This window comes from Manis javanica, chromosome 3 (genome assembly GCF_040802235.1).
Source record: "Manis javanica isolate MJ-LG chromosome 3, MJ_LKY, whole genome shotgun sequence".
Taxonomy (NCBI): domain Eukaryota; kingdom Metazoa; phylum Chordata; class Mammalia; order Pholidota; family Manidae; genus Manis; species Manis javanica.
This window is the reverse complement of record NC_133158.1, coordinates 35730324-35754838: the sequence shown is the minus strand read 5'-3', so window position 1 is coordinate 35754838 and position 24515 is coordinate 35730324. Positions and strand designations below refer to the sequence as shown.

Here is a 24515-nt window from a genome sequence, read left to right as displayed (position 1 = left end):
CTGTTCCTGGTCCAGAGTCTTGGTGGCCGTTGTCACTCAAAGAACACGTCACCTCGTGCTCCCACCTTCCTGGATGCAGGGGACTTTTTTTCTTGAAGATTCATTTCATTGTGGCTTAGGGCCCTGAGAGGATTCAGTCTCCAGGGTCCTCAGCTCAGAACCCCAAATGGCAATGGCAAAAGTAATAGTAACCATAAATGGAAAAAAGCCAAACCTTGGTGCTCCATCCATGCGGCTCTGTCTGACCTCTAAGGTCTAGCAGAGAGCAGAAGCTAAGGTGCTGACCCCCAAGCCTGGGAATGGGTGTGGCTGGGCAGGAGGACAAGCCAGGCCATGCTGACAGCCTCAGTTCCAACCTGTGGGGGCCAGGCAGGGCCTTCTGGCCTTCCAGGGGCTTCATCAGGGAGTAGAAAGGCCAGGGCTTGCCCCACTGCACAAACTCAAACAGAGGCCCTGGGCCCTCAGCCTGCAGAGGCCCAGAGTAGTCCACTTATGTTCAACGTGCCACAGGCAAAACCAGTGGTTCTCAACCAGGGGCAGTTTTGCCATCCAGGGGTGATTTTTGCCAGCTAGAGGACACCCGGCAATTTCTGGAGACACTGTTGATTGAGCACTGGTGGCACCTCATGGGTAGAGGCCAGGGATGCATGGACAGGGCAGCCCCCATAGGACAGAACCGTCCAGCACAGAATGTCAGCAGTGCTGGGGTTGAGAAACCCTGGGTTGGCCCTCATGCTGGCCACAAGGTTCCGGTTTATACTATGGAAAAAAATGACAAGACAAAAACAAAGGGAAAAATCCAACTCAAAAAAAAAAATTCTGGGAAATGAGTAAGCCAAAGGGAGGCAGTGCTGCTGGCAGGGCTGATATGGAATGGAGTCATGAGCAGGCTCTTTCAGTGAGGCCCAGAGCTGGCCACGCCGCGCTGCCTGACACAGGGTGGGAAGGGTGAGCAGCGAGGAGGAGCCGCTGTGCCCTGGGAGGGATCTCAGCCTGAGAGGGTCTTCCCCAGAACGCCAGGGGCTGTGTCAAGCTCCTGGGGCCGGGACACACGGGGCCTCGGGCAGGTGGAGCCTGTAGCGCCCCGCTGTAAAGCATGCCGGCAACCTCTGCTCCGCCACAGCCCCTGAGCCTTCTCCCAGGAAAAGCTGCCTGGCTGGACTGCTGGGGACCTGCTGAGACACACCCCAACACTCCACGGCTCCTCTGACAGCACTGGTAGGCAAAGCAGGCTGGAGCAGCCCTCCGCAGCCACAGCCAGGTCTGCCTCACACCTGTCCTAGCCAAGAGGACCAGGCCATGTGAGGGCTGCCTAAAGCTCCCTGCTCCCTGGGGCTCTAGGAGCCCCAGGAGACCTGGGAGGCTTGAGGGGTGCTGCTTGCTTGGGGGTTAAGAGGCTGGCAGAAAATAAACGCAGGAAGAAACAGAGAAACAATAACAACAAAGATCACAGTTCCTCCAAGGCACTGCAACACCCCAGAGTCGGCCACGGCCCCCACCTCCAGGTGGACAGAGCCCTGGGTTCCCAGGAGGGAGACCCTGGAGGGGAAGCGAGACCAGGGGCAGCGGGAGAGGGGGGTCTCTAGACACAGTTCAGAGGGCATCACTTCATTGCATTCATCAGCATAAAACACAGGGATGCGGCAGCACAGAGCACCGGGGACACACCTGTCAGTGGGGCTTGGCTCACTCTGCGGGACAGCAGTTTCCAGAAGCTCAGTGAAAGACCAAATAAATCCCCGATGAAGAAAGGTAGAATAGGGTTAACCTCCCATTGCTCTGCCTTTCACAATTCAGTACTGTTTTCTATGGCCTCTTTGGGATGCCCTCTCTGTATAGTCAGACACTATGGTTTTGGGACAGTCACAGGAAACCCAACAGTGCTCCGTCTGAGCCCTGCCACTGCTGGCCGCCACTGCGGTCCCTTCCCAGCACGCAATGCATGCCCCAACTGCTGACGACATGCCCGGTCTGTCCTGCATGCATCGGGCTAGGAAGGTGGTCCTGGGTCCAGCTCTTACCCGCTTCTGAGAGGTCCCTCAGGGAGCTGCTCAGGGCGCCACGCTTGAGGCCCTCCCCGCTGGCGTAGCTGTCATCCAGGCAGGCCCGGCTCAGTGTCCCGTTGCCAGACTCCTTTTTGAGGCTGGAGCACTGAGACATGCTGGGCCGCACAACGCCCTTCTGCTTCTCGAGCTCCGCTGGAATGGAGGGCAAGGAGCGCAGTGAGAGGGCATCCTGGGGTGGACAAAGGGCTGGGGCACCCTCCCACAGGAGGGACATGCAGAGGACCACGGCCCTCTGCTTGGGGCTGGCAATGTATGGAACCACCACCTGCCTGGAATGGCGATGGAGGAAGGAGTGAGGGTGGTCTCAGGAGAGAAGGCTGCCTTGAACAAAAAAGCAGCCAAAAGGAGACCCGGGGAGGGAGGCTGGAGAGGCCAGAGGGCCTGTGGTCTGCAAAAGGCACTTTCCAGGCTGGAGGGTAGACAGGGAGAAAACGTGCCTGGGTGTGGACAGGAGCAAGGGTTAACCTGGTTCTTGCTGTGGATGGGACCAGAGGTGTGGATACCCACACATCTGCAGGAAGTAGGGCTTGGAGCCGGGAGAGGCAGGGTTATAATTGGCTTTACTGGAACCAAGAAGACAGGCCCAGTTGCGACCCCATCAGTCAGTTGGGCCCTGATGCTGGGGACAAATAAATAATAATTATGCTGACGTGCAGAGGGCTCAGCTCTGGAACTCTGGGAGCCCCTGTGTCGGGGGCTGATGGGACCAGGGCTGCTCCCCAGGGCCTGCGAGGTAGTCCCACAGGCATGATGGGCCTGGGCCTCTGAAGCCCTGGATCTCATCAAGGGACCTCTGCCCTCCCCCCTCCCTCTGTGCCTGGGCACGTCGGCTGCCCTGTTGTGGGGCTTTGGGAGGCCAGGAGACACTGTGGGCATCTCATCTCTGGGCTCATGGAGTTACCAGCACTACCGGCCTCTGACCGCAGTCACTGCCCCAGAGTGGGAGGCATGCCTGTGCCAGCAAGTGTTGAGCAATGCCAGGCTTGCTGGCCCTTCATCCCCAGAAGGCCTGAAGCTTACACTCTATCCTGTGCTTCTCCATCTCCTGCACTTCTGCAATGGACTCCCGCAGGTCGTCAGTGAACTTCTTCCGGTCTTGAGGATTGGGAGCATTAAAGTTTATTAACACTTTGATGTCTGCTCCAGGGACTGCCGACGTGAGCCGGATGCCGTTGGGATAGTCTGCAGAGGAGGAGCGGAGAACCCAGGGGGCTCAGTGTGCACTCAGCAGTCCCCCTCTGGCTCAAGGAAACACTAGTAAGTCTAAATCCAGGATGGGCATGAGACAAGTACTGAGCCCAGGCTCTCAGCCGACATGCCTAACTGGGCAGGAAAGGCATCCCGGAGGGGACCAAGGGGTCACCTATCTCCAGTTTCTGACTCTGGTCTGTGTTGCTCCATCCATACATCAGGGGCAGATGTGGCTGACTGGAGGTAAAGTTAGGGACGTCCTGAAGGTCATGGAGCCTGGACCCCTCAATTTGAGGCCCCTGGTCACTCTGGCCAGGAGCTGAGTCCAGGAAGGGACAGAGGCAGCATCCTGTGCTGGGCAGAGTCTTACCTGGTTGCCCTGGGCAATCCTGAGCAGACCGAGCTCTGCGCTCTCCCGAAGGCCTCTGGACCCTCAGCTCTCCTGGGGTGCACTGCAGGTGCCCCACACCCTGTGCCTTGTATGCTGAGTGCAGCACCTTGCTCAGACCTGCCTGGTGCTCCTTCCGAGCTGTGGGGTCTCTGGGGCTTTGGTGTCCTGGCAGCACCTGTCCTTGAGCATCACCCACTGGGTGTTTCAAGGTTCTTGGCCCCAGTACGGATTCCACCATGGCTTAGACCTAGGTCAAACACCTAGCGGTCTGAGCAGGTTTCCTAAATGTGGGAGGCAGGCCAGGTGAGATTGTGAGCCTCATGGCCTCCACACAGGAATGAAGGCCTAGCGATGCCAAGCCTCATTTTTTTATTTTTTATTTATTTTTAGAACTGCTAGACTCTTTACTATAAAAGATTCTCTTTTGGATACATAATTTCCATGATCTTTTTTTTTTCTCATTTTTTTTTTGAGAGGCATCTCTCATATTTATTGATCAAATGGTTGTTAACAACAATAAAATTCTGTATAGGGGACTCAATGCACAATCATTAATTAACCCCAAGCCTAATTCTCAACAGTCTCCAATCTTCTGAAGCATAACAAACAAGTTCTTACATGGTGAACAAGTTGTTACATAGTGAATAAGTTCTTACATGGTGAACAGTGCAAGGGCAGTCATATCACAGAAACTTTCAGTTTTGATCATGCATCATGAACTATAAACAATCAAGTCAGATATGATTATTTGTTTGATTTTTATACTTGATTTATATGTGAATCCCACATTTCTCCCTTATTATTCCAAGCCTCATTTTTTAAGAGTAGCCAAAAATACCTAAATTTTAATGTGAAGACTTAAATACCAGTTCAACCAATTTTTTTTGAAATATGCAAATCAAATATAACAGAGTTGGGACTGACCCCCAGACTGTCGGTTTGAGACCCCTGGTGTGAGGGCACATCCTATAGAAACGTCAGGGCTGGCACCTGGTGTCCAGGACTCAGGGCCAAGGCCTGGGAATCTAAAAGTGCCTGGTAGCAGCCTCTGCCCGAGAATCCAGTCTGGTCGGGCCTGCTGCTAGGGCAACATCATCACTGCCACCCCTTCTGCGAGGAGGCCTGCTGGCCAGGACAGTGTGGGTGGCACTGACCTTCTGGGAGTTGCCTGTGGAAACCACGGGAAGGCAGGCCTTCTGGCCTGGGGTGGGGCAGATAGGGCAGGGGCTGGGGAGGTGGTGGGGCTAGCACTCCGGGCTCCTTGTGGGTGCGAAAAAGGACAGGGCACAGCCCACGCAGGACAGAAAAGGGGTAAAGAGCCCCAAATCCAAGCCCTCAGGCCCTGTGGGTCTGGATGGCTCAGCCACGGGGCCCTGGCACTTTCTCAACCTGCAGATGGAAGGCCCACCAGTCAGGACTGTGGCTACCCCACAGCTGGAGACATGGGGCCACTCCACCAGGGCAGGTCTCCCCTCGGGCCCTCCCCCTAAATCTCAGGACCACCTCAGCCTGCAGCTCAGGGCCTCCAACAGGGAGGCGACAAAGAGGGAGAGAGGAAAAGAGGGCATGGTAGTCAGAAGGGGCAAGGTCAAAAGAAACCGTCTGTGGGGTTTTCCTGGGTAGGAGCCAGCTCCCCTCCAGAGCCCCAGAGCCTCTGACCCATTCATCTCCAGCAGCATCTTTCTAACAGCACCTGCTTGAGCACCTCCTCTGGGCCAGAGCTGCTCCAAATGTTTGTATGGACTCACTCCATCCTGAGAGAGGTGCTGCCATCACCCCATTTTATAGACAAAGGGAATGCAGCCTGGAGGGTGCAGCCACTGAGCCATGGAACCAGAGAGGGATTTGATTTGAACCCAGGTCCTCAGGCTCTGGGGCTCAGCTACTGACCTTACAGTCCCCCGGCATTACCCTCCTGTTTGTTTGCCCATGTTTGCAGATCACCTGTGCCACTGACTTGATGCTTCACTTCAACATTTTACTTAAAACAAACTCACTCTGCCCTCAGCTAAAAACGTAGCACCTGCAAGAACTCGCAGTGACATCAGTGAGCTCTGAGTTTGATGCACAACATTATTAAATTCTTCCTCCTCACTGCTGCTTCTCACACTCCCAGCCTGCAATCTGCTCTCTGCCTGGGAGAAGCCACCCTGGGACTCTGTCCTCGATGGAACCAGGGGAAGGGGAGAGAAGTGGGAAAAGAGCACCTTCTCCCTGCAGGGGCTGTGTGATGGCACCTCCCACCCCACCAATGTGGCCACGCACGCTTCCCGGCCAGGCGGCCCTCACGACAGACTTACACTGGTTCTCGAAGAGCAGGACCTGCATGCCATACAGGGAGAAGGACTGTCGGAAGCTGTACGTCACCGAGTTCTTCTTTTTCTGGAAGATCTTGGTGACCTGGGGGCCGAGAGAGGCGGAGGCTGAGCCCCACCGTCTGCACTGCCCTGGAACAGCTCTGGGAGCTTGGGATTCTGAATGAACCCGGCAGTCATTGTGTGTGAGAACCATCTCTGCAGTCCAGGGGTCAGGCCCCAGGGCCACAGAGGGCTGACACAGGAGGGTCCATGCCCACATGTGCCATGATGTGGACACTGGTCCCTGCTCTTGAGAGTCCCCGATGCCATCTTGGCTGGCAATAAAGCCCCCGGACCCAGCCGGGTGGTGACAGGCACATCACACATGGCCTGAAGGCACCATGAGAGGTTCTTATGTCCAGGACCGTATCGGGTGATGATAACCTCCCGAAATGTTAATTTCAGAGGCGTGAACTAAGGCTCAGAGATCTGAACTGACTTGTGTGAGGTCAGAGACTCTTAAAGAATTTGAACCCACACGTCTGGATTCCAACTTCAGTAATCAGAGAGCAGCAGCTGATCCTCAAGCAGGTGGGGGTCAGGGACAAAGGCCTCTGGCGAGAAAGCCCGTGGCACACAGGAGGAACAGAGATCCAAAGGACAGGTGCTATCTGAGCCACATTTTCTCGGGAAGGAGCGCCTCACTTTCTCTTTGGGGGACCCCCCTGCCACCATCAGCCCATTATTCCCGGTGGTGGGCTGTAGCCAGGTTAGCCAGTGAGACAGTACCGCCCAGCCTGGCTGGCCCCTGGCTCAGCATCTCAGGAAGAGCCCTGCTGGTGGCCAAGTGGACAGAGGAAGCCTGGAGACACCGAGGCTGGCATTCCCCTCTCAGACAGAGGCTGCCTAAGGAGACACACAGCTGAGAGATCGTAAACAGAGCTTCTCAGGCATGTAGCTTTGGGAACAGATCCCACGCTGGGCTTTTACACAAGCCGGCAAAGCCCCGTTTTGCAGGCAAGAGCTTCTCGGGCATGGTTACCATCAGCAGTGGTGTGATTAGATTCTGCCCTTTGTGAGCCAATGATCCTGGGCCAACTCCACCTCTACCACCTCCACTCCCACACATGTGTGCACTTCCTCATGTGCAGACACCAGCCAGCTCAGGGCCACCATGCACCACGGCTCTCAGGACAACACCCCGTGGGCAACCACATACCACCAGAAGGTCGTTGAACAGGAAGATTTCTCGCTGGTGCAGTCCAAGTTTCTGGGGCTTATTTGGGTCTGGAACCTCGAAGAGCCGGCAGTAGCAGACCAGCCGCCGGTGGGGCAGGGAGAGCACCTGTGGTGGGAGGGACATGCTGCTGTCAGCCGCCTGCCTTCCCCTGGGGCCTGGACAGCGTGGGAACCCAGCCCGAAGGCCTGGCATTGGAACGCGCCTCCTCCCACAGAACGTGCAGGGCTGAATGTGCGTTTAGGCTCATAGCAATTTAGGCTGCCCTGTGCTCAGGAGCTCTCCTGAAGGACATGTGAGTGCCCTTGCTTCTGGGGAGACCACCTTTCCTTTCAGGCAGGTACCCGGCTTTTTGGAGCATCACACTCACAAGTGAGCCCCCAGCCTGAGAGGAATTCATGATTTCCGGGTCTCCACAAAGCACCTACCATGTGTGTATGCCCACCAGCCCTTGCACGCTCTCCCTAAGAGTCTGCCCCAGATGAGGCAGGCACAGAGGTTGAGCAGCCTGTCTCAGCCACACAATTGGGTAGTAGCAGAGCCAGGAGCTGATTCCAGGCCCGGGGGGTCCCCACCTGCCCAGGCCCCCTCCTCAAGGATATCAAAGGTTTTGATGCCTGAAGGACCCTGCCCCAAATCCTGAGCCAGCAGTCGCCACTTGGTGGGATCTGGCCTGGGCCTCTGCTCTGCACAGCTGCCTCTGAACAGGCCTGCATGGGGAATGTTCACAAGAGCCTCCCATCTCACCGAAGCCCAAGCCACCCTCAAGGCTGGATGCGCCCGGCTGGTGTCTAAGGGCTGTGGTGACAAGCCATCAGGGAGGCCCAGCTGTGAGGCACAAGTTAGTAAAGACAGGATGTGCCTGGGTAAGTATGACTGCAGGCAGCGGGGGTTAATTCTACAAGGGGCACCCTGGTGGAAGCACGCCAGGCTAAGCACTAGGATGGTGAGAGGAGGGAAAGGTACGGCCCAGCTGGTGTGTGGGGAGGTGGGGAGGCAAGGCCCTCAGAGGGACCTGTGGAGCAGACTGGCAGTGGTGGGGCTGCCTGGGGACGGTGTAGAGGCAGGCACACAGGGCCATGCCATGGGACTGCCAGCCTAGCCATGTTGTCCATGTGCTCCGGAAGTGTGCAGGCAAACTAGCTCAGGGCTGTGGCAGTGGAGTGGGTTGTGGCAAACAGAAGCAAGTTGCAGGGTGGAGTAGGCCTGCTGGGGAAGGAGAAGCTCTCAAGGCCACACCAGGCTCATGTTTCAGGCACAGTGTCTCGGGGTCTGGGGACAAGCCTTGTCTTGGGGCTCACCAGGGCCCAGGCTAGGGAAGGACACTCTGCTTCAGCTCCACAGCACAGCCTTTCCCATGCGGCTGACATCTCTGGGCCTGCAGAGATTCCAGGCTGGGATAATTATGAAAATCAAACTTCTTATTGCCCAGGAAATTAGCTCAAGCTGCCGGAATTGTGGGTCCAGGAGCCAGGAGATGCAGTGGTGTGAATGACAGACACAGTGCCCGGCACTGGGATTTCAGCCGGAATGAAAGCAGAGGTTACTCACACAGCCAAGCCCAGGATGCAGGGATCCGATCTATGTGGGAAACATCAAAGAGACAAAACCTGATGTTAACACTCTAGAAGACACCTTGGGCGGAGGGTGGTCATGGGACAAAGCCAGCAGCCCTCCCGGGGCACCTTTCCTTAGCACCCATGCCACACGGAGCTCAGCAGGGAAGACCCTCTCTGTGCCGAGCGCTGAGGAGGCCATGAGGGCATTTCCAGGTCACCGAGGAGCCACTGCACCACCCCAGCTGCTGGTTTCTTAAGAGCCTTAGGCGCTCTTGAAACACAACCAGAGCAGAGGGTTGTCATCCCCAGAGATCTGAAGCCACCCAAAATCTGAAATAATTCACCAGCCCTGCCTGTAAGGGGCCAGCTTCCAAATGGCTGAAGCCAGTGGGGCAGGCCTTGGGGCACACGGAGAGTGTGGGCAGGGGTGTGCCTCAGGCCTCCCCATCAGGGACTCTGGCCAGGCGGGGCCACCACATACCGGCTTCTTCCCCACGATGAGCTTCTCCACCTTCTGCACCTGGGACACGTGGTCCTCGTTGGTCTTCAGCTCCCGCTTGCGTATCCGCTCATAGATTCCTATCAGCATCTCCCGGGGAATGTCCTCGCCATCGTCCACCCCTGGGCAGGAGACAGCGGCCTGGGTAGCTGTGGCTCCATGCAGCCTCGGGCCCTGGGCTCACCCCCAGATTTACCAGTTTCCAGAACAAATCAGAATAGCGACTCCTATCACCAGGCCCAAGAGAACCAAAGGCCTTCCCCGCCTACAGCTGACCATCTTCAGTCAATTACACAGTGACTCAGCATCCTTCTGCCAGGGACAAGGCCCACACAGCCACCGGGATTAGCATATGGGGGGCTGTGCCACCTCCCAGCTGTGCTCAGGGGGCTTTATAAAGATTACTTGCTGAACCTGACCACAGCCCTCAGGGTGGGAGGTGGCCCCATTCCACAGATGGTAAGGGACTGGGTTTGTAGGCACCCGTGTAGCTGGGATTTGAGAGTTTAGGCTCCGCCCCTTACTGGCCGTGTAACTGCGCCTCTGAGCTGGCAGTCCTCTGTGAAGCGGGCCACCAAGAGCTGGGTGAACTCACAGGACTGTCAGGGAGCACGAGCAGCTCATCATTCAGCCCAAAAAGCGAGCGCTCAGGGTCTGCAGTGTTGCTGTGTTCCCCTGTCCTGTCGGCAGAAGCTGGGGGCTGGGACTCAGACTGGGTCGCCTTAGACAGCAAACAGGTGTTCTTCCTGCTACACCAGCCTGAAAAACGGCTGTGAGAGAGGAAACACAGCCCCGTGCATGAGGGAAATGCAAACTGGTGTCCATCCTGACCCCACGCTGGCAGAAGTCCAGGGCCCTGCTGCTGTGCTGTGGGCCAGGCTGCAGGGAAGGCACCTCCCGCAGGCTGCTGTGGGATGGGGAAAGGGCTCAGCCCCTCTGCTGAGCAACTTGGCACTGGCTGTCACAGTTATAAACTCCAACACCCTCTGGTCCACTGGCCGCATATGGGGAATGTATCCCATGGGAAATGAAAACACATACAAGGTTATTCATTGCAGCACTGTTTCCAAATGGCAGAGGACCAGAAGTAATAGTTTTACCCATTAACGGGACTGGTTACCTATCACCATGCATCAGCACAATGGAATACTAGACACCTGCCAGGAACAATGCAGAAGGCCACAGAGAACCCCCATGGAAACTTTATCTTAGGTTTTAGTACATGAAACAATCATACTTGGTGGGTGCACCTGATGACAGACGTATACGGACATCTACTCATCACTGTGGTAGCACACGAAATACTTCCACTGCCTAAATGGTTGCTCCACCTATTCACCTCTCCTGTCCCCCAACCCCTGGCAACAACTGATCTTTTCCCTGTTGCCATAGTTTTGCCTCTTCCAGGACATCATGTGGTTGGCATCACACAGCAGGTAGCCTTTCCAGAGTGGCTTCCTTCACTTAAGTCATATGCTTCTAAAATGAATCTTTTAGAAGACTTGGTAGCTCTTCCAAGGCTTGGTTAGCTCATTTTCTTTTCCATGCTGATAGGATTCCATTGTCTGGAGGTAGCCCCGATGATGTACCCATTCCCCTGTCAATGGACGTCATGGTTGCTTCTGAGTCTTGGCAATTATAAGTAAGGCTGCTGTACACATCTGTGTGCAGGTTTTTTGTGAGGACATGAATTTTTAACTCAGGTAAATACTGAGGAGCATGACTGTTAATTTGTATCACTTTCTGGGGTTTGAACTATGTGGAGGTATATTGCCCCTTCAAAAAATAAGCTTAGAACATTTAAAAACAAACATCAGTAAGAGGAAAGTATTGCTTGTCTGGCCTCCATGCCATGAGCTTATTCCTGCCCCACCTATTCTCTAAACCCCAGAGGCTCTCCTGCTGCTGGACTTGCTGGCTAAACTGAAGCAGGCAGTACCAGAGAAAGTGAAAGAGAGAGAGAGAGAGAGAGAGAGAGAGAGACAGTGTGTCTCTGTGTGTGTATCTGTGTGTCTGTGTGTGTGTGTAATGGAAAGAACAAGCTTGACATGTGGCCAGCACAGAGCACCAGCCTGGCTTTGGGAGGCCAGAGTCCTGCCTTGTCTGACACTGGCTTGCTGTGTGACCTTGGGCAAGTCCCTTTCCTCTCTGAGCCTTGGTTAGCTCTTCTGAAACACCAGGAAGATGGGACAGAACACTCCCAAGTTCCTGGTGTAAATGGGAAAGCAGGTGATGTGGCAGAAACAGCCAGGCTTGGGAGACAGACCAAGCAGCTCACTCCCCTGGGAAGTGGGAGGGGAATGCCGCCCTGTCCCCAGACTGCTGGGATGGCCAGGTGGCAAGAGTGAATGCAAACCACAAAGCCACCAACACGAGGGTGGCCGACCGGCAGTATCTGACTCAGCAGCCCTGGGCTTCCCTGAGCCTTCTCTCCTCTGGGCTAATCGATTTCTGGCTCCTACTGTTATTTCTCATACAGGGGAGTCCCAGACTACATGGATGAGATGCAAAAGGTGTGAAAAAAATCAGAGACCCTTAAACTTCTTGGGGTCACCAACAGCATGCAATGCACAGCCAGCCTTCCCGGCAGCCGTGGAGCGCTGGCCTGCATCTACACCCCATGAGACTCAGAAGAGCAGAATCAGGCTCAGCTCAGCAAGGACGTAGGCTCATGGTCAGAGAGGCCAGGGGCCAGCAGAGAGGAGGCAAGGGGCACACATGCCTCGCACCATTGACATGTCTACTGAGCACCCTTGCTCGCTCTCCTGGCGGTGTGATTTTCCAGTAATGAGGGCCCCAGACTCCTCTGTTTCCTAGAAACTACACCTATGTCCTGGCCTTCCTTGGGGCCTGCCACGCCCCCCAGACGTAGCAGAGGGCCCCATGCGGCGTGTCTTCGGCGCAGGGAGTGGTGCTCTGAACCACATGTCTGCCTGCTGGCTCCATCCTGCTCAGGTCTTGAGGTGAAGCGGGGCCGGGGGCCGGGATGGGAGCCCGGGCAGTCCTGCCATCTCCCTGTGGCCCTACTCGTTGGACAAACACCCGGGGATTCCATTAGCCATCCTGGTTCGGAGACGCTCACCACCAGGGGGCGCGCTAAGACGCTTCCAACCCCGAGTTGGATCTGGGGCTCCTAAGCGTGGCAAATGTTAGTGGTTTCCTGTTTACTGTGATGATACAAACCCAGGCCCCCTCTGCTCCAGCCCAGAGGGAGGTGCGACCCCACTGTGTGCCCCAAGAGTCCTCAGTGATCTTTAAGTAACCTGTGTCGTGTTCGCTTGCCAGTGGAACTGGCGCTCACCCAGGCCCCGCTGTGCACTGGAGCCCAGATCCCGAGCCTGCCCTGCGTCGCCCGCTGGCGCCCACGGCATGGGACAGCTCACCTCGCAGGTTCCTGACGAAGTCTTCCAGCTTCATCTTGCGCTCGGGCTTCACGCTGGGGCTGTACATGTCCGTGTTGAGCAGGATGATGGCAAAGGCCAGGATGAAGATGGTGTCCGGGTTCCGGAACTGCCGCACCACCCCAGGGTTGCAGATGCAGTACCGCTGGCTGGGGGCGGGGCCAAGGAGGAGGGTCAGGGCCGCTCCAGGCAGGGCACGAGGCGCTGTGGTGCCCCCTCCCAGGAACAGTCTCAATTCCTGCCTCTGGTGAATGGGGATAAGCCTTGCCTGGCATAGTGCTGGCCCTGGCCACCACTTGCCCCTTCCAAGTTAGCTACAGCCCGTCCTCCGTAGTTAAGCTGCCAGGGCTGGGTGGGGTGAGGACCACTTCCCCAGCCTTTCTCAGGGCTAGGTGCAAGCCAGAGCATGACTAAGTTCTGGTCAATGGGATGAGAGCGGATGGGATGTGGGTCCTACAAGGCAGTGGTGTGGCCTCCACTCTCTTCCTCTGCTGGGCCTGGGATGTGATGGTGCGGGCTGGACCTGCCCTGGGCCCCCTCAGCTCCAGCCCAGGGGGAGGTACACTTCCAGCACGGCTCAGCAGTGGCAGCTGGGGGCCTTTGTTAGCGCAGCTGAACCAACAGGCTCACTAGTGCACTCTGCCTCCCTGAGTCACCTGCTTACTGAGCTCACTGTGTCTCATGCCCCTTGCCCTCTCCACTGGTGACCGCATGGAGGGGGTGGGTGAAAAGGACAGGGATAGAGTAGAGGAACCAGGTGAGGCACAGTGACTAAGGGGGCAGCCGGCAGAGCTCAGAGGACATGGGCTTTGTGTCTTTTCCTTAGGGCTGCCCCCTCCAGGAAGCCCTCCTGGAAGGAAGGGGCTGAATACACCCCTCTCCCAGGGCCTTGGGGTTGTCCTCCTCTGTGTCCTCACCCCACCACTGGTGCTAGGCACAGAAGGCTGGGTGAGTAGCTGGCTCGTGTCTCCACACCCAACATGGAGCAGAGGTCCCTAGCAGGCCAGTGTGCACACAGTCCCCAGAGGAAAGCCTGCACAGTGACAGACAACCTTGACTGTGGGCTCTGTTGTGCCAGGTGCTTGGCTAGTGTGCACACAAGTCCGAAGCAGCTTAATCCCTCATCATCCCCACTCTATAGGCAAGGATGTGAGGCACAGAGAGGTGAAGTGACCAGTGCAAGGTTACACAGCCGGTAAGTGGTTCAGTGGGTGTCAGAACAGGCCATCTAGCTCTGCAGCTTGTGCTCTGAGTCACTGAGAGGCAGCGGGCCCCCTTGTGAACGGGCAGATGGGTGACCACACAGATGGACTCATGAATGCATGAGGCTCATGGGGACTTGGAGGAAGACAAAGACAGCTTAACTGCCTGGCTCTGGCACCAATGTACACAGCACCTGGCACACAGAAGGGGCTCCTGCCTCATCCCCCAGGTGAGTTTAGGTCCCCTGAGTCTGCTTAGGGGAAGGGAGTGAAGGGGGATTTGGCCCTTTACCCACCAGCTTTTGAACCTGGAACCCTCCTCTCTCCTATACCTGCTCCCACACTGCCCTGGCCCCAACCTGAATGCCTCGATGAGCCGCTCCACCTTCTGAGCCTCTCCCTGGACCCGGATGTGTGCCTGGAACTTCCTGAGGGCTTCATCCAGCTCCATAGCAGAGAAGTCCATCTCATCCACCACACAGCTGAAATGGGAGAACAGGGCCACGTCAGGTCCTCTGCCTCTGCAGCCTCGCTGGCCTTCTTGTCAGGCGAAGTGAGTGTGTGCTTGCAGAGGGTGGAGCACAGAGGTCCTCAGCACAGGGAGGGGCCTGCAAGCTGCCCAGAGCCATGGGCAGGGGCTGCCTCACGGCCGGGAGGGTCCTCCACTTGGCTTCCTCTAATCAGCAAACACCAGAGGTTACAGCTGAAAGGACCCCATGCTTCCAGGAGTCTGTGAACACCCTGACACCACAGAACAGCGTTGGTTCTTACAGCTATGTGTGTAATTTTCTATGGGGGACCCAACACATGGCTATTCTTGATTAGGGGCCTTGGTGCAGAAACACACTTTTCTAAGCATGTATGTTACATTGGGCATGTAGAAAACAGCACTGCCCAAGTCTTCCTGTGTTAGGTGAGGGAGCAGAGGAGGCACGAACGTGTACCCTCACTTTGAGGGTAAAGGAGAGGCAGCTGGGTTCTCCCGGGTCTTTTCTGAGGCACTTGGCAGGGGCTGTGCCATCCTTACCTGTCAACCCACAGGTGGAAGGCGGAGCTTGCAAGGACGGCTGGCAAACGGTTCTGGGTTGGTTCCACTCTTATCCTAGCCCTAACCCCCCAGCACAGCCTGTTCCAATCCTGCTTAGGACCCCTGAACAGAAAAGGCGGGGTGTGCACTGGGCATCCACACAGCAGGCTTGGGTGGATGGTGTCACAGGTGGTATGCTTATAATGAAGCCACGGTCACTCCCAGTGGGGCTGCACAGGCCTCAGCCATGGGGGCCCAATCTCCCCTCTGCTGTGATGAGGGGCTTGGGCATGAGCTCTGGTGCCCCCATCCTTCTCTGAGTGCTCAGGGCCTCTTGGGGCAGCAGCCTTTGAGGTTGCTGCAGACCAGGCAGGGAGCAGGGGCTGCACATGATGATCTGCTGACTGGGCTGGGGGGTGGGGTCTGGGGGTGGAAGGGGAGTCTTGCTACTTCCTGAGGCCGAGGCTATTTTCTAATGGGAGGAGAACAATGCACGGATTTCCTACAGGCCAGGAGGCAGCAGGGAGGGGATGTGGGGGAACACAGGAATGGCTGCAGGGATGGGGCACTAGATGGAGAAGGCCTTCCCTGCTTTACAAGGAGCTGATCTGCTTCCCCCTGGACTGCTTCCTCACATGGTTTAACAGGCGGAGGGGGGCACTAACCACATGGATGGGGACAGCAGGCTGTTCCTGACGCCGGAACAGAGGTGGCTCAGACCGAGAGCAGCCCAGGGGGCCTGCTGGCCAAGGAAGGGCACAGATGCCGTTCTACTGGGTGCCAGCCACACACCAGCCGCCAGCAAGAGCCCTGGCTCACCGTGTCTCCTGTGCGCGTGTCTGTGTGTGTATGTGTGTGTACACACGGGTGTGGAGTGCGCCTGAATGCGTATGCATGTGTGTATGTGAGTCTGGGGGGGTTGGCGTCCAGGCCAGCCCCTTCCCTCGAGCTTGGGTCTCCTCACCTGTGAAACAGAGGCCACAGCACCTGCCTGCTTCCTCCCAGGGAGGCGCCAGAGGTGGGTGCCCTCGTGGCCAGGCCCTTCCTCATTGTAGAACTGGCCTGACCAGGAAGACCCTGGCTGTTCTGTCACCTGGCGAGGCCAGTCTGGACAGAGGGAAAGCACCACCACTGTTACTGATGGCTCACTGTCTACCCGGCTCTGATTTCTGATCTGACTGGCCAGGGGTCAGCATTGCAGCCTGCAGTGGCCTGGGCTGGAAATGTCCTCAACAGCAGACCTGGAGATGCTCCCCCAGGCCCCAGCAAAGGGTGGGCAGGACACCCAGCCAGAGCTTGCCTGCTCCACCAGCTTGGGCTCCTCATCTGTGAGGGGTCAGTGACCCCTGACGCCCATACCGCGGTGAGGGCATAGGGCCTCTCTGCAGACATTGCTCTGCACACGGGAGTCTAAACATGGCCCCTTTGGGCTCAGGACAGTCTCAGGGGACAGTTTTAGGGTGCCTCCTGGGCAGGACTTCTCAAAATGGCTGGTAGTTCCCAATGAGCTGGAGACCCATTTATCTGCAAGACTGCAAGCAGCTCAGAGTGCTGTGGCCACTAGCCAGGGGGGACTCTCACCCCAGATCTGCTGGCCAGGAGAAGCAGGCAGGGGCAGAGCTGGGGTCCCTCTGGGCCTGGTACCCTCCCGCGGTGTGTCAGGGTGGAGGGCAGCCAGGCCAAAGGAAGGGGTCCAGACCACCAACCCTCCAGTGCTGGGCGTCTCTGCTCTGCTGGAGGGATGGGGGTGCTAAGGGCACATGCAGGGTCAGTGTGTGAAACACAGCATCCATGGGCAGGTGCTCACATGTGCCCGGCAGGGTGTGACATGCAGAACAGCGTGGGGCATCTGTGTATGTGTTCAGGATCAAGGAAAAGAAAAGAGGAGGATTCAGTGTCTGTCCCAACCAGCAGGAGAGCCTGACACTGTGGGCACGAGGCTCACGGAGGCCCCCACCCGCCTCAGCCCCAGACTCACTCCAGAACATCGCGGTTGAACTGCTTCTGCCGGTTGCCCAGGAACTCGCCAATCATCTGCCGGCTGAGGCCCTTGCGCTGCAGCAGGAAGTGGGCTACCCCCACTGGCGTGTCGGGCACAAAGCCACGCTCAATGAGGTACTGGATGCCCTTCTCAGGCTTCCTGGGGGCAGGGGGGAAAGAGACAGGCTCAGTCCTGGCTGCTTGGCCCCTTCTGGGTTGGCCCCCTCCTCCGCAGGCACTTGGGGTGCCCTTTCTGTCCCACCCCAAGCCTGTGACACAGGGAAACCTAGGGCAGCCCAGGTCTGGCACCAAGATCGTGCTGGGACAAGGCCCGCCCCAGGACCATGGCCCATGGGTGCTGGAGCAGGAACCAACTGCCACTGCTTTCACCCCAAAGTCTGGCATGCCCACAGACCTGTCCCCTACCCGGCCCAGCTCCGTGCTCCCCTTTGCGCAGAAGCTGCCCCCCACGGAGAGTAAACCATCTCTAACACCTACTGAACCCTTACTATGTGCCATCACTGAGCACCCTACACATGCTACCTGCTTACTGCTCACACCACTCCCTGGGGTTGGTGCACGTTACCATCCTGTTTAGGAGCCAGACGGTGTGACCTTGCCAGGGGCCTCCACCACCCTGCTGAAGGAGTTACCGAGGTAACAGTCAGGTGGCTGGGATGCTGAATGAGTATGCATGTGCGTATGTGCAAAAGGTTCTTAGTGGTAGCCCCAATTTACAGGGCGGGAAACGAAGCTATGACAGCTGACCAGTCTGGGCAGCCATGGATGGCTTTGGGAAGGGCTGACTGGCCCAGCAGGGCTCCTGCACTGGAAGCTGCAGGCCCAGGTGGGCTGTGGCGGCAGGAGGATCCTCAGGAGCTTGGCGGTGAGCCCAGGCAAGCCCCTTCCTCCCTGTGGCCCTCTGCCCGCTGCCAGGCTGGTTGCATGATGCAGGTTTGGCTGACCTCACACGGAAGTGCTGGTCAAAGGAGACAGGGTGGTATGTGATCCTCGAAGGGCAGGTGTCCTCCTCTGTCAAACCCAGAGCCTCAGATGGGCTGCAGGAGCTATGTGGCCCCTGGGGTACACCCAGTTGCCATGCCAGGTGGGGTCAGCGGGAACCCCCACAAGTGGGGGCTCGGCCCTTCCCTTGCGCCAGCAGGTAGAGGTCAGTGTCCTGCTGTCCCAGGGGGCACGGAGGTGAGGGCCAGTGTCCACACGCCTCATGAACACTGCAGCACTAGCTTACAGTAGCACATACTGTACTCCCACGTGCACATAAAAACTAGTCCTTCTGCTGCAAGGTGACCCTGCTATTTTTACCCAGGATGACCACACAACCTAACATTGCCCTTGGAGTTTGGCAGGGAGCGGCTGCCGGCTGGCTGGGTCCTGGCATGGAACTGGTAACAGAGTGGCCCTGCTCACCCATGCCCACTGGGCTCCCACGTTATACCCCGTTCCTCACCATGACTCTGGGGTCTCCGACCAAGCCCCGCCCCATGCCCCAGGCCTCTCCAGCCACTTGGCCACTGCCCCCGCAGCCCAAGCAGGTCACACTCACACTGCCCACTCCATGCCAGCCCTGTGCCCACCTCGCCCACCCGCAGTGTCTAAGTGAGGGATCACCATGGCTAGCCCACAGCTGTGCTTTCTTTGGCCCACACAGAATTAATGAAAAGAATTTTAGTTAGTCGCCAACATTTAGAAATGGGGAGAGCTCAAACAGAACCCGGATTTCTGGCTTCTCTTGAAAAATGAGACCATCGGGCACTCATGGGTCTGTGGTCCGGGCGACGATGTGTGGAGAGCCGGGCTGGGCCTCCCCAACTCAGGCCCCCTCCTGCAGGTCACCCACGTCACCCTGGGCCCCTCGAGGCCCTGACAGGTGCCCAGGTCCAGGCCTAGCCAGCTCCTGCTTCTCTGGGGAGGTGGCTGCTCTCCCCTTTCTGCCTTTAGCTGCTCCCTCCTGTGTCCACATGCCAACATCAGGCAGCATCAAGGGCTTCCAGGACCCGGGCCCCCCCACCCTGGAGGAGCTCAGAGTGAGTGGGAGAGTGGAATGCACTGCAGGTAGGAGGCTGTACGAGGGGCCATGGAAACGCAAGGTCTTCATAGATTAAGTACCATGTGTCTACTCTGCTGGGTGCCACTGTGGACCACAGCAGTGTGCGGGGCCGGCCATGAGTGCCCACCACAATGGCAGGCTGCAATCCATGGCCTGCAGGGCAAAGGGACTGAGTGATGGCCAGAGGGTGTGGGGAGGGGCTCCAAAAGGTGAAGCAGAAGGCTTTTCTGACCAGGTGACATTGGGCAGTGACCAAAGTGATTGAGGAGATTGCGGGTGGAGGTAACAGCAAATGCATAGGCCCTGGGGTGGGAATGGTTTTGCAGGATTGAGGACCATGAGGCTGCTCCAGGAAGGCTGAGAGTTGGGCCCTAGGGGAGGGGTGAGGAGGGCAGCTGGGGGCCCATACCCCACAGCACTGTGGAGGCCGAGGGGAGTCCAGCTTCCCTGAGTAGGATGAGAAGCCCCAGTGTGTTCTGAATAGGGCAGTGACTGGACCTGCTGTGCATGTTAAGAGGCTCCCTCAGGCTGCTCTTGTGAGCAAGGCCAGGTCTGAGCTGGGAGCCCAGCAAGGAGACTTCCGCAGGTACCCCAGCAGTGGTACAGATGTGGGGAGAGGTGGGCAGTATGACTCAGGGCAAGGTACTTAACCTCTCTGTGCCTCAGCTTCCCCATTTATATAATGGGGACAGCAACGGTGCACACAGCGGAGTGACTGTGAAGATTAAATGCATTCATGCCTCTTAGTCCTCAACAAACACTGCTGGTTATATGGCTGTAAGAAAAGGGTCAGTGACGGGCGGAGCCAAAGCGAGATGCCACTGCCTGGAGAAAGTGTGAACTTTCGTTGAAAGAGGCAGGAAAGGCCCCTCCACCCCCGGGGAGGTGGCACTGACCCAGGGGCCAGGAAGAGGGAACATGCCAGAAGGAAGGGCCAAGGCAAAAGCCTCATTTGACAGATACCAAATGAGGGCACGGGGATGTCAGGGAACTTGGCTCCCAGTTGCCCAGCGAGAGCGTGTTGCCTTTAACGCATTCCTTTGCTCAGAGAAGCCCCTACAATTTCACTCTCCCTTCGCCACCTCATCACTGTTGCTGAAACCCACTGTCCAGCTCTGTTGAGCCACAGCTCTTTCTCTTATTTCCTCTCTTACTTCCACCCCCCAAGGGCCCAGCATCGATAGGCACTGAGCTCAACAGTTTCACCATCTACACCTGACCCACTCTGCATTCCAGGCTCCACCAGCTCCAAGTAGGTGGTGGGACAGACCTGTCCTGTGGAGAGCCCACAGCTCCACCCCTGCTGGGTGCTGCCAGCCTGGCAGGGCTGGCTTTTCTCCAGTCCGCTGCTGATTCACACTTGGCCGTGACCTCACCAGTGACTTGTCATCCTTGGGCTGCGAGCAGTCAGTGGTGGCGCCTAGCTTTCGGGGCTCTTAGGAAGGCAGTGATAAGGCTGTGCACTTAAGGGTCACCTACTTGCTGGAACCAAATGCTGGGTGATTCATGGGCAGATCTGGAGAGTCAACATTGGGCTTCTCTGATCATTTCTAGCTGCTCAAGCAGTTGAAGAAAAGAAGGAGGTGGACTACTGTGCAGCACCTCCCAGCATGGCACCTAGTAGGCCTCGGTTTCCCATCCCACCTCAAGCTCTGGCCCCCTGACCCTGCAGACTGACCGTACTGGCAGCCTGGCCAGTCAGAGCTCTGCATCCTGCCGACCAAGCCAGGGGCTCAGAGAGCCAGCAGGGGCCAATAGAGAAGGAGCATCTCTCCTCCTCCTGCAGCTGCCATGATGCTGGCCCATGAGCCCTGCACTGTGGGCGGTCCTCCTGCCCCAGACGGGGTACCGGCAGAGGATACAGCCAGTTCTGGGGCAGCCAGCCAAGAGATGCCCAACAGCTTCTTAGGTCCGTGAATGGGTAATGCCTCTTTGTTTAAACCAGTTTGATTGCGTCCCTGTCACGTGCAGCGGAGAAGGTCCTGATTAATCCAGAGGCCAACACAAGGGTCTGCGTGCCAGTGATGCCTGAGGATCCTGCCGGTGGGGAGGCTGGTCCATCCCATGACTGCTCACAGACTGGCCCTGGGTGCCATGGACTCACCACACTCGGCATTGGAAAATCCCTGCACACCTGGAAGTGCCCTGCAATTGGGCAATCCGGCCTTGAGTCCCTCCAGCGTCCTGCAGAGAAGTGACCTCCTTCCATCTGCTCACACACATCTGGGCCAGCAAGCTCTTCACCTCCTCAGACTGTATCTTACAGCTCTGATTTTTACAAAGTCCTTTTTGATGCTGGGAACCCAGGCTGAATGTGGCTGTCAGGATCCTGCCTGCACTTATGCCAGAGGAAAGGTGCAGGAATCACCCTCTGGCATGGCTGGTATGCTCTGTGGGGCCTGCCTTGGTGCTGTCTTCCTCTTTGAGGGGTCTGGCACCAGCCACCCCAGACCTGGGGCAGGGCTTGGGACCCCGAGGGCTCTGAAGGCAGTGAGGGGTGCCTCATGTCGAGGGGAATAGGACACTGACCTTCTCCTCAGTGGTACAAAGTGCTCCTAAGAGAGCCGGTCAGCATGGCTGACAGCCTGGCACAGGCTTGGGGTCCCCCCCAGGACCTGGGAGCCAGCACTTCTGGCTTTCAGGCTAGTGCCTGCGCCTCTCTGGGCACCAGCTCCCTAGAACCCAGTGAGGGTCCAATGAGATGACACATGAATGCTCAGCACCACGCCTGGCTCTTAATGTGCCTCCACACAGGCAGGTGGTCATTATTTTCATTCGTCACAATAAACACCTTACGTGCAAGGAGCACAGAGCTGGGGTTGGCAGATCAGGAGTCCGACCCCAGCTCTGCTGCTTACCGAGAGGGGCCGGCCAATCCCTGCACCCTCTGAGCCTGCTCCCCTCGCAGGTATTTGTGGCTGAAGCCTCATGGGTGGAGTCTCAGAGCACCTCCCAGGCACACGGCGGTGCTCTCCCGGCTCCCTGCTTCCCTCCTTAGCGGCTGCCGTGGACATGTGGAAGGAAGAGCAGGCAGAGGGCACCCCCTATTCACCCAGGGGCCGCTGTGAACAGCTTCCAGCCTGAGCAGGGGTCTCAGAACACTGTCACACCAAGTGGTTGCTGAGGCCCTGCTTACTCCCTTCTCAGAGATGAGATGCTCACTCCCATACAAGGATGCCTGTTTTGTCCTGGGCAGCTCTGTGGATGAGGACACTCCTCCAGAGGTGGGGGACATCTGGCCTGGTTCCCCTATGACTGCAGTCAACTGTAGTAAATCGGCCTGGGCTACGGTCACAGGGGCCCTTGCCAGAGAGAATAAGTGGGAGGGCCATGAAAGGGGAGATGGGCACAGAGAGGCCTGCACCCTTGGGCACAGGTGTGGGATTTAGATACCCTCCATGGGCAAGCAGGTGACAGGCTGAGTGAGGGCCCTGGGCACCCATTAGGATTGTGGGTGCTGACCCCAGCTCCTGCTGCTGTGACATCCCCAGGACCACAGCTCCAGGGCTGCAGGACCTCCCACGAGTGCTGTGGCTTTGCCTCCTGGACGCTCAGTTTGCCCCTGTGGCCCCATAAGGCGGGGAGCACAGGTGACATGCATGGCAGTCCCCACGCTGAAGGTCACGGGGACGTGTGCCGGAGCCGCGTGGCAGGGTGTGAGTTCCAGCCTGGCTGCCTACCAGGAATGCGACCTCAGACGGGTGACCCTCTGGAGGTCTTGTTCACCCAACTGTCCAGGGGGGTTAAAAGCAGTCTGCCCCCGACAGGAGAACAAGACTTTAAGCACAACGGACTCATAGGACAGCGCCCTGCACACTGTCAGCACATGTAAGCATCAGTCGTTCTCATTACATACAACTGCTCTGTCCTCCAAACCACCTGTTGGGTCTTCCTCAAGCCTGAGGCCCTAGAAGCACTCTCCCTTTGGCACTAGCCCTGGGCGCAGGAGCCCTAGCTGCCAGCCACTAGCCCCTCCTTGCCGGCGTGCTCCAGGTGAGGCTCTTTGTTCTACGACCTCCAATCCTCACCAGGTGGGGGTGGGGGTGGGGGCAGGACTTTGTACCCATTTTCTAGGTGCAGCCAGCGAGGCCCAGAGGGTGCAGAGAGTTGCTGAGGCCCTGCAGCTGGTGTGTGGCAGAGCTGGGGCGGAAACCCTCCTGCCTCTGCCTGGGACTCGTGGATCCCCACCCTCCCTCCTGTGCTGTGAGCCAGATGTGTGGCTCCCAAGAAGGGCAGATGCTTGGAGGCACTGGGGATGGCCCCTCTGCGCCAACCTGCATCGCTTTCTCAGGTTTCATTTGTTTTGCTTTTCCTTCCACTGGTGGGCCCACTTTGGACACACCATTCGCTGTTGCGGGGTCTGTGCCGGGAAAGCTCACTCCGGGGAGCGTGTAGGAACTAAGCTGTCTGGAAGGCTGGGTGGGCAGGGAGGCAGTTAGGGGGTGGGCAAGGGCAGGGAGCTGGGGAGGGGAGGAGGTGGTGGTATGGGGGCAAGAGCCCCACAGGAGAGCCACAGGGAGCTGGGGTAGGTGTGGAGAGGTGGAAGGAGGTGAGGAGGCACCTTCTGGGGAGGGATCCTGGCCCGGGACAGTAGGGCTGCTTAGTGTCCTCGAGAATCTCCTGCCCTTGGTCATCCTCGGCTGGCAGCTCCAGGGAAAACCAGCCACATGGTTGCCCAGCTTTGCCTCTGCAGAGGGGCCTGTGGCTCTATGTACTTAGCGTGGAACCACCAGCCTTCTCTGGGTCCCTGAGAGATTCCGGGGGAGACTGCCAGTGGGCATATGTCTGGGCAAGGGCTCCATGAATGAAAAGTTGCAAATCTGCATGTGAGAAAGGCATTTGCTTGCTTAGAGAACATGGCTTTGGAAAAGCAGTTCCTCCTCCAATCGTCCCAACCCTGAGCTGGTGAACAGGGCTGGGAGGTGGCGATGGCTGAGCAGGCAGGGAGGCGGGCACTCTGTACACGCTCTTACCCTGCAGCCTCCATGACGGGCAGAGGGGCGTTTCACACGGAGTCCAGCGGTCCTGGAGCGCCTGGCTTTGCCCCACGCCCTGCATGGGGCCACACTTGCTGCCATCTGTCGCTCTCAGGGTCTAGACCAGCCCGGTCCCCTAGTGCGTCCGTGGGGACAGAATGGCTCTAGAGCTGTGCTGGTCTGGCTCTAGTCACCACGAACCCGTGTGGCTGCTGAGCACTGGCACCATGGCTAGTTCCCCTGAGGAACTGGATCAATTTTAGCTAACTTTAACTTCAGGTTAAACAGCCTCCTGCAGTTTGACGGCAATGCCGTAAAGGTACAAGTTCCCCCACATTGATCTCTGAGGCGAAGGTGACTCTAGTGAAAAGCCCACCAGGATTTTTCATGGGTCTGAATGAGCTGATTTTAAAATTCATGTGGAAGAATACTTAAACAGCCAAGACTGGTTTTAAAAAGAACGAATGAAGAGTTTTGCCATAATGAGAAAACGCAGAAAGCTAAAAGGCTGATGCTGGCATAGTAATAAATGAATCCACTAACCATTAGCGTGGAGCTTCACAGGGTCTTGATTCTGTTCACGGATACATCCCAGGCCCCTACCCCAGTGCTCAGCATGTA

General features: G+C 57.4%; 1 protein-coding gene across 15 annotated transcripts in view; it reads right to left on the bottom strand.

Moving 5' to 3' along the window:
• The window catches only part of IQSEC1 (IQ motif and Sec7 domain ArfGEF 1), a 376498-nt gene that overhangs the window by 8943 nt on the left and 343040 nt on the right, over positions 1–24515 (bottom strand). For all 15 annotated transcript variants that reach the window (XM_037023623.2, XM_037023626.2, XM_037023630.2 and 12 more), the window contains 9 exons: positions 16849–17010; positions 14203–14325; positions 12624–12790; positions 9223–9362; positions 8734–8763; positions 7165–7290; positions 5949–6048; positions 3087–3248; positions 2022–2198 (listed from right to left, as the gene is read on the bottom strand). In XM_037023623.2, coding sequence (XP_036879518.2) covers positions 2022–2198; positions 3087–3248; positions 5949–6048; positions 7165–7290; positions 8734–8763; positions 9223–9362; positions 12624–12790; positions 14203–14325; positions 16849–17010 — 1187 coding nt within the window. The remainder of the gene's footprint in view (positions 1–2021; positions 2199–3086; positions 3249–5948; positions 6049–7164; positions 7291–8733; positions 8764–9222; positions 9363–12623; positions 12791–14202; positions 14326–16848; positions 17011–24515) is intronic.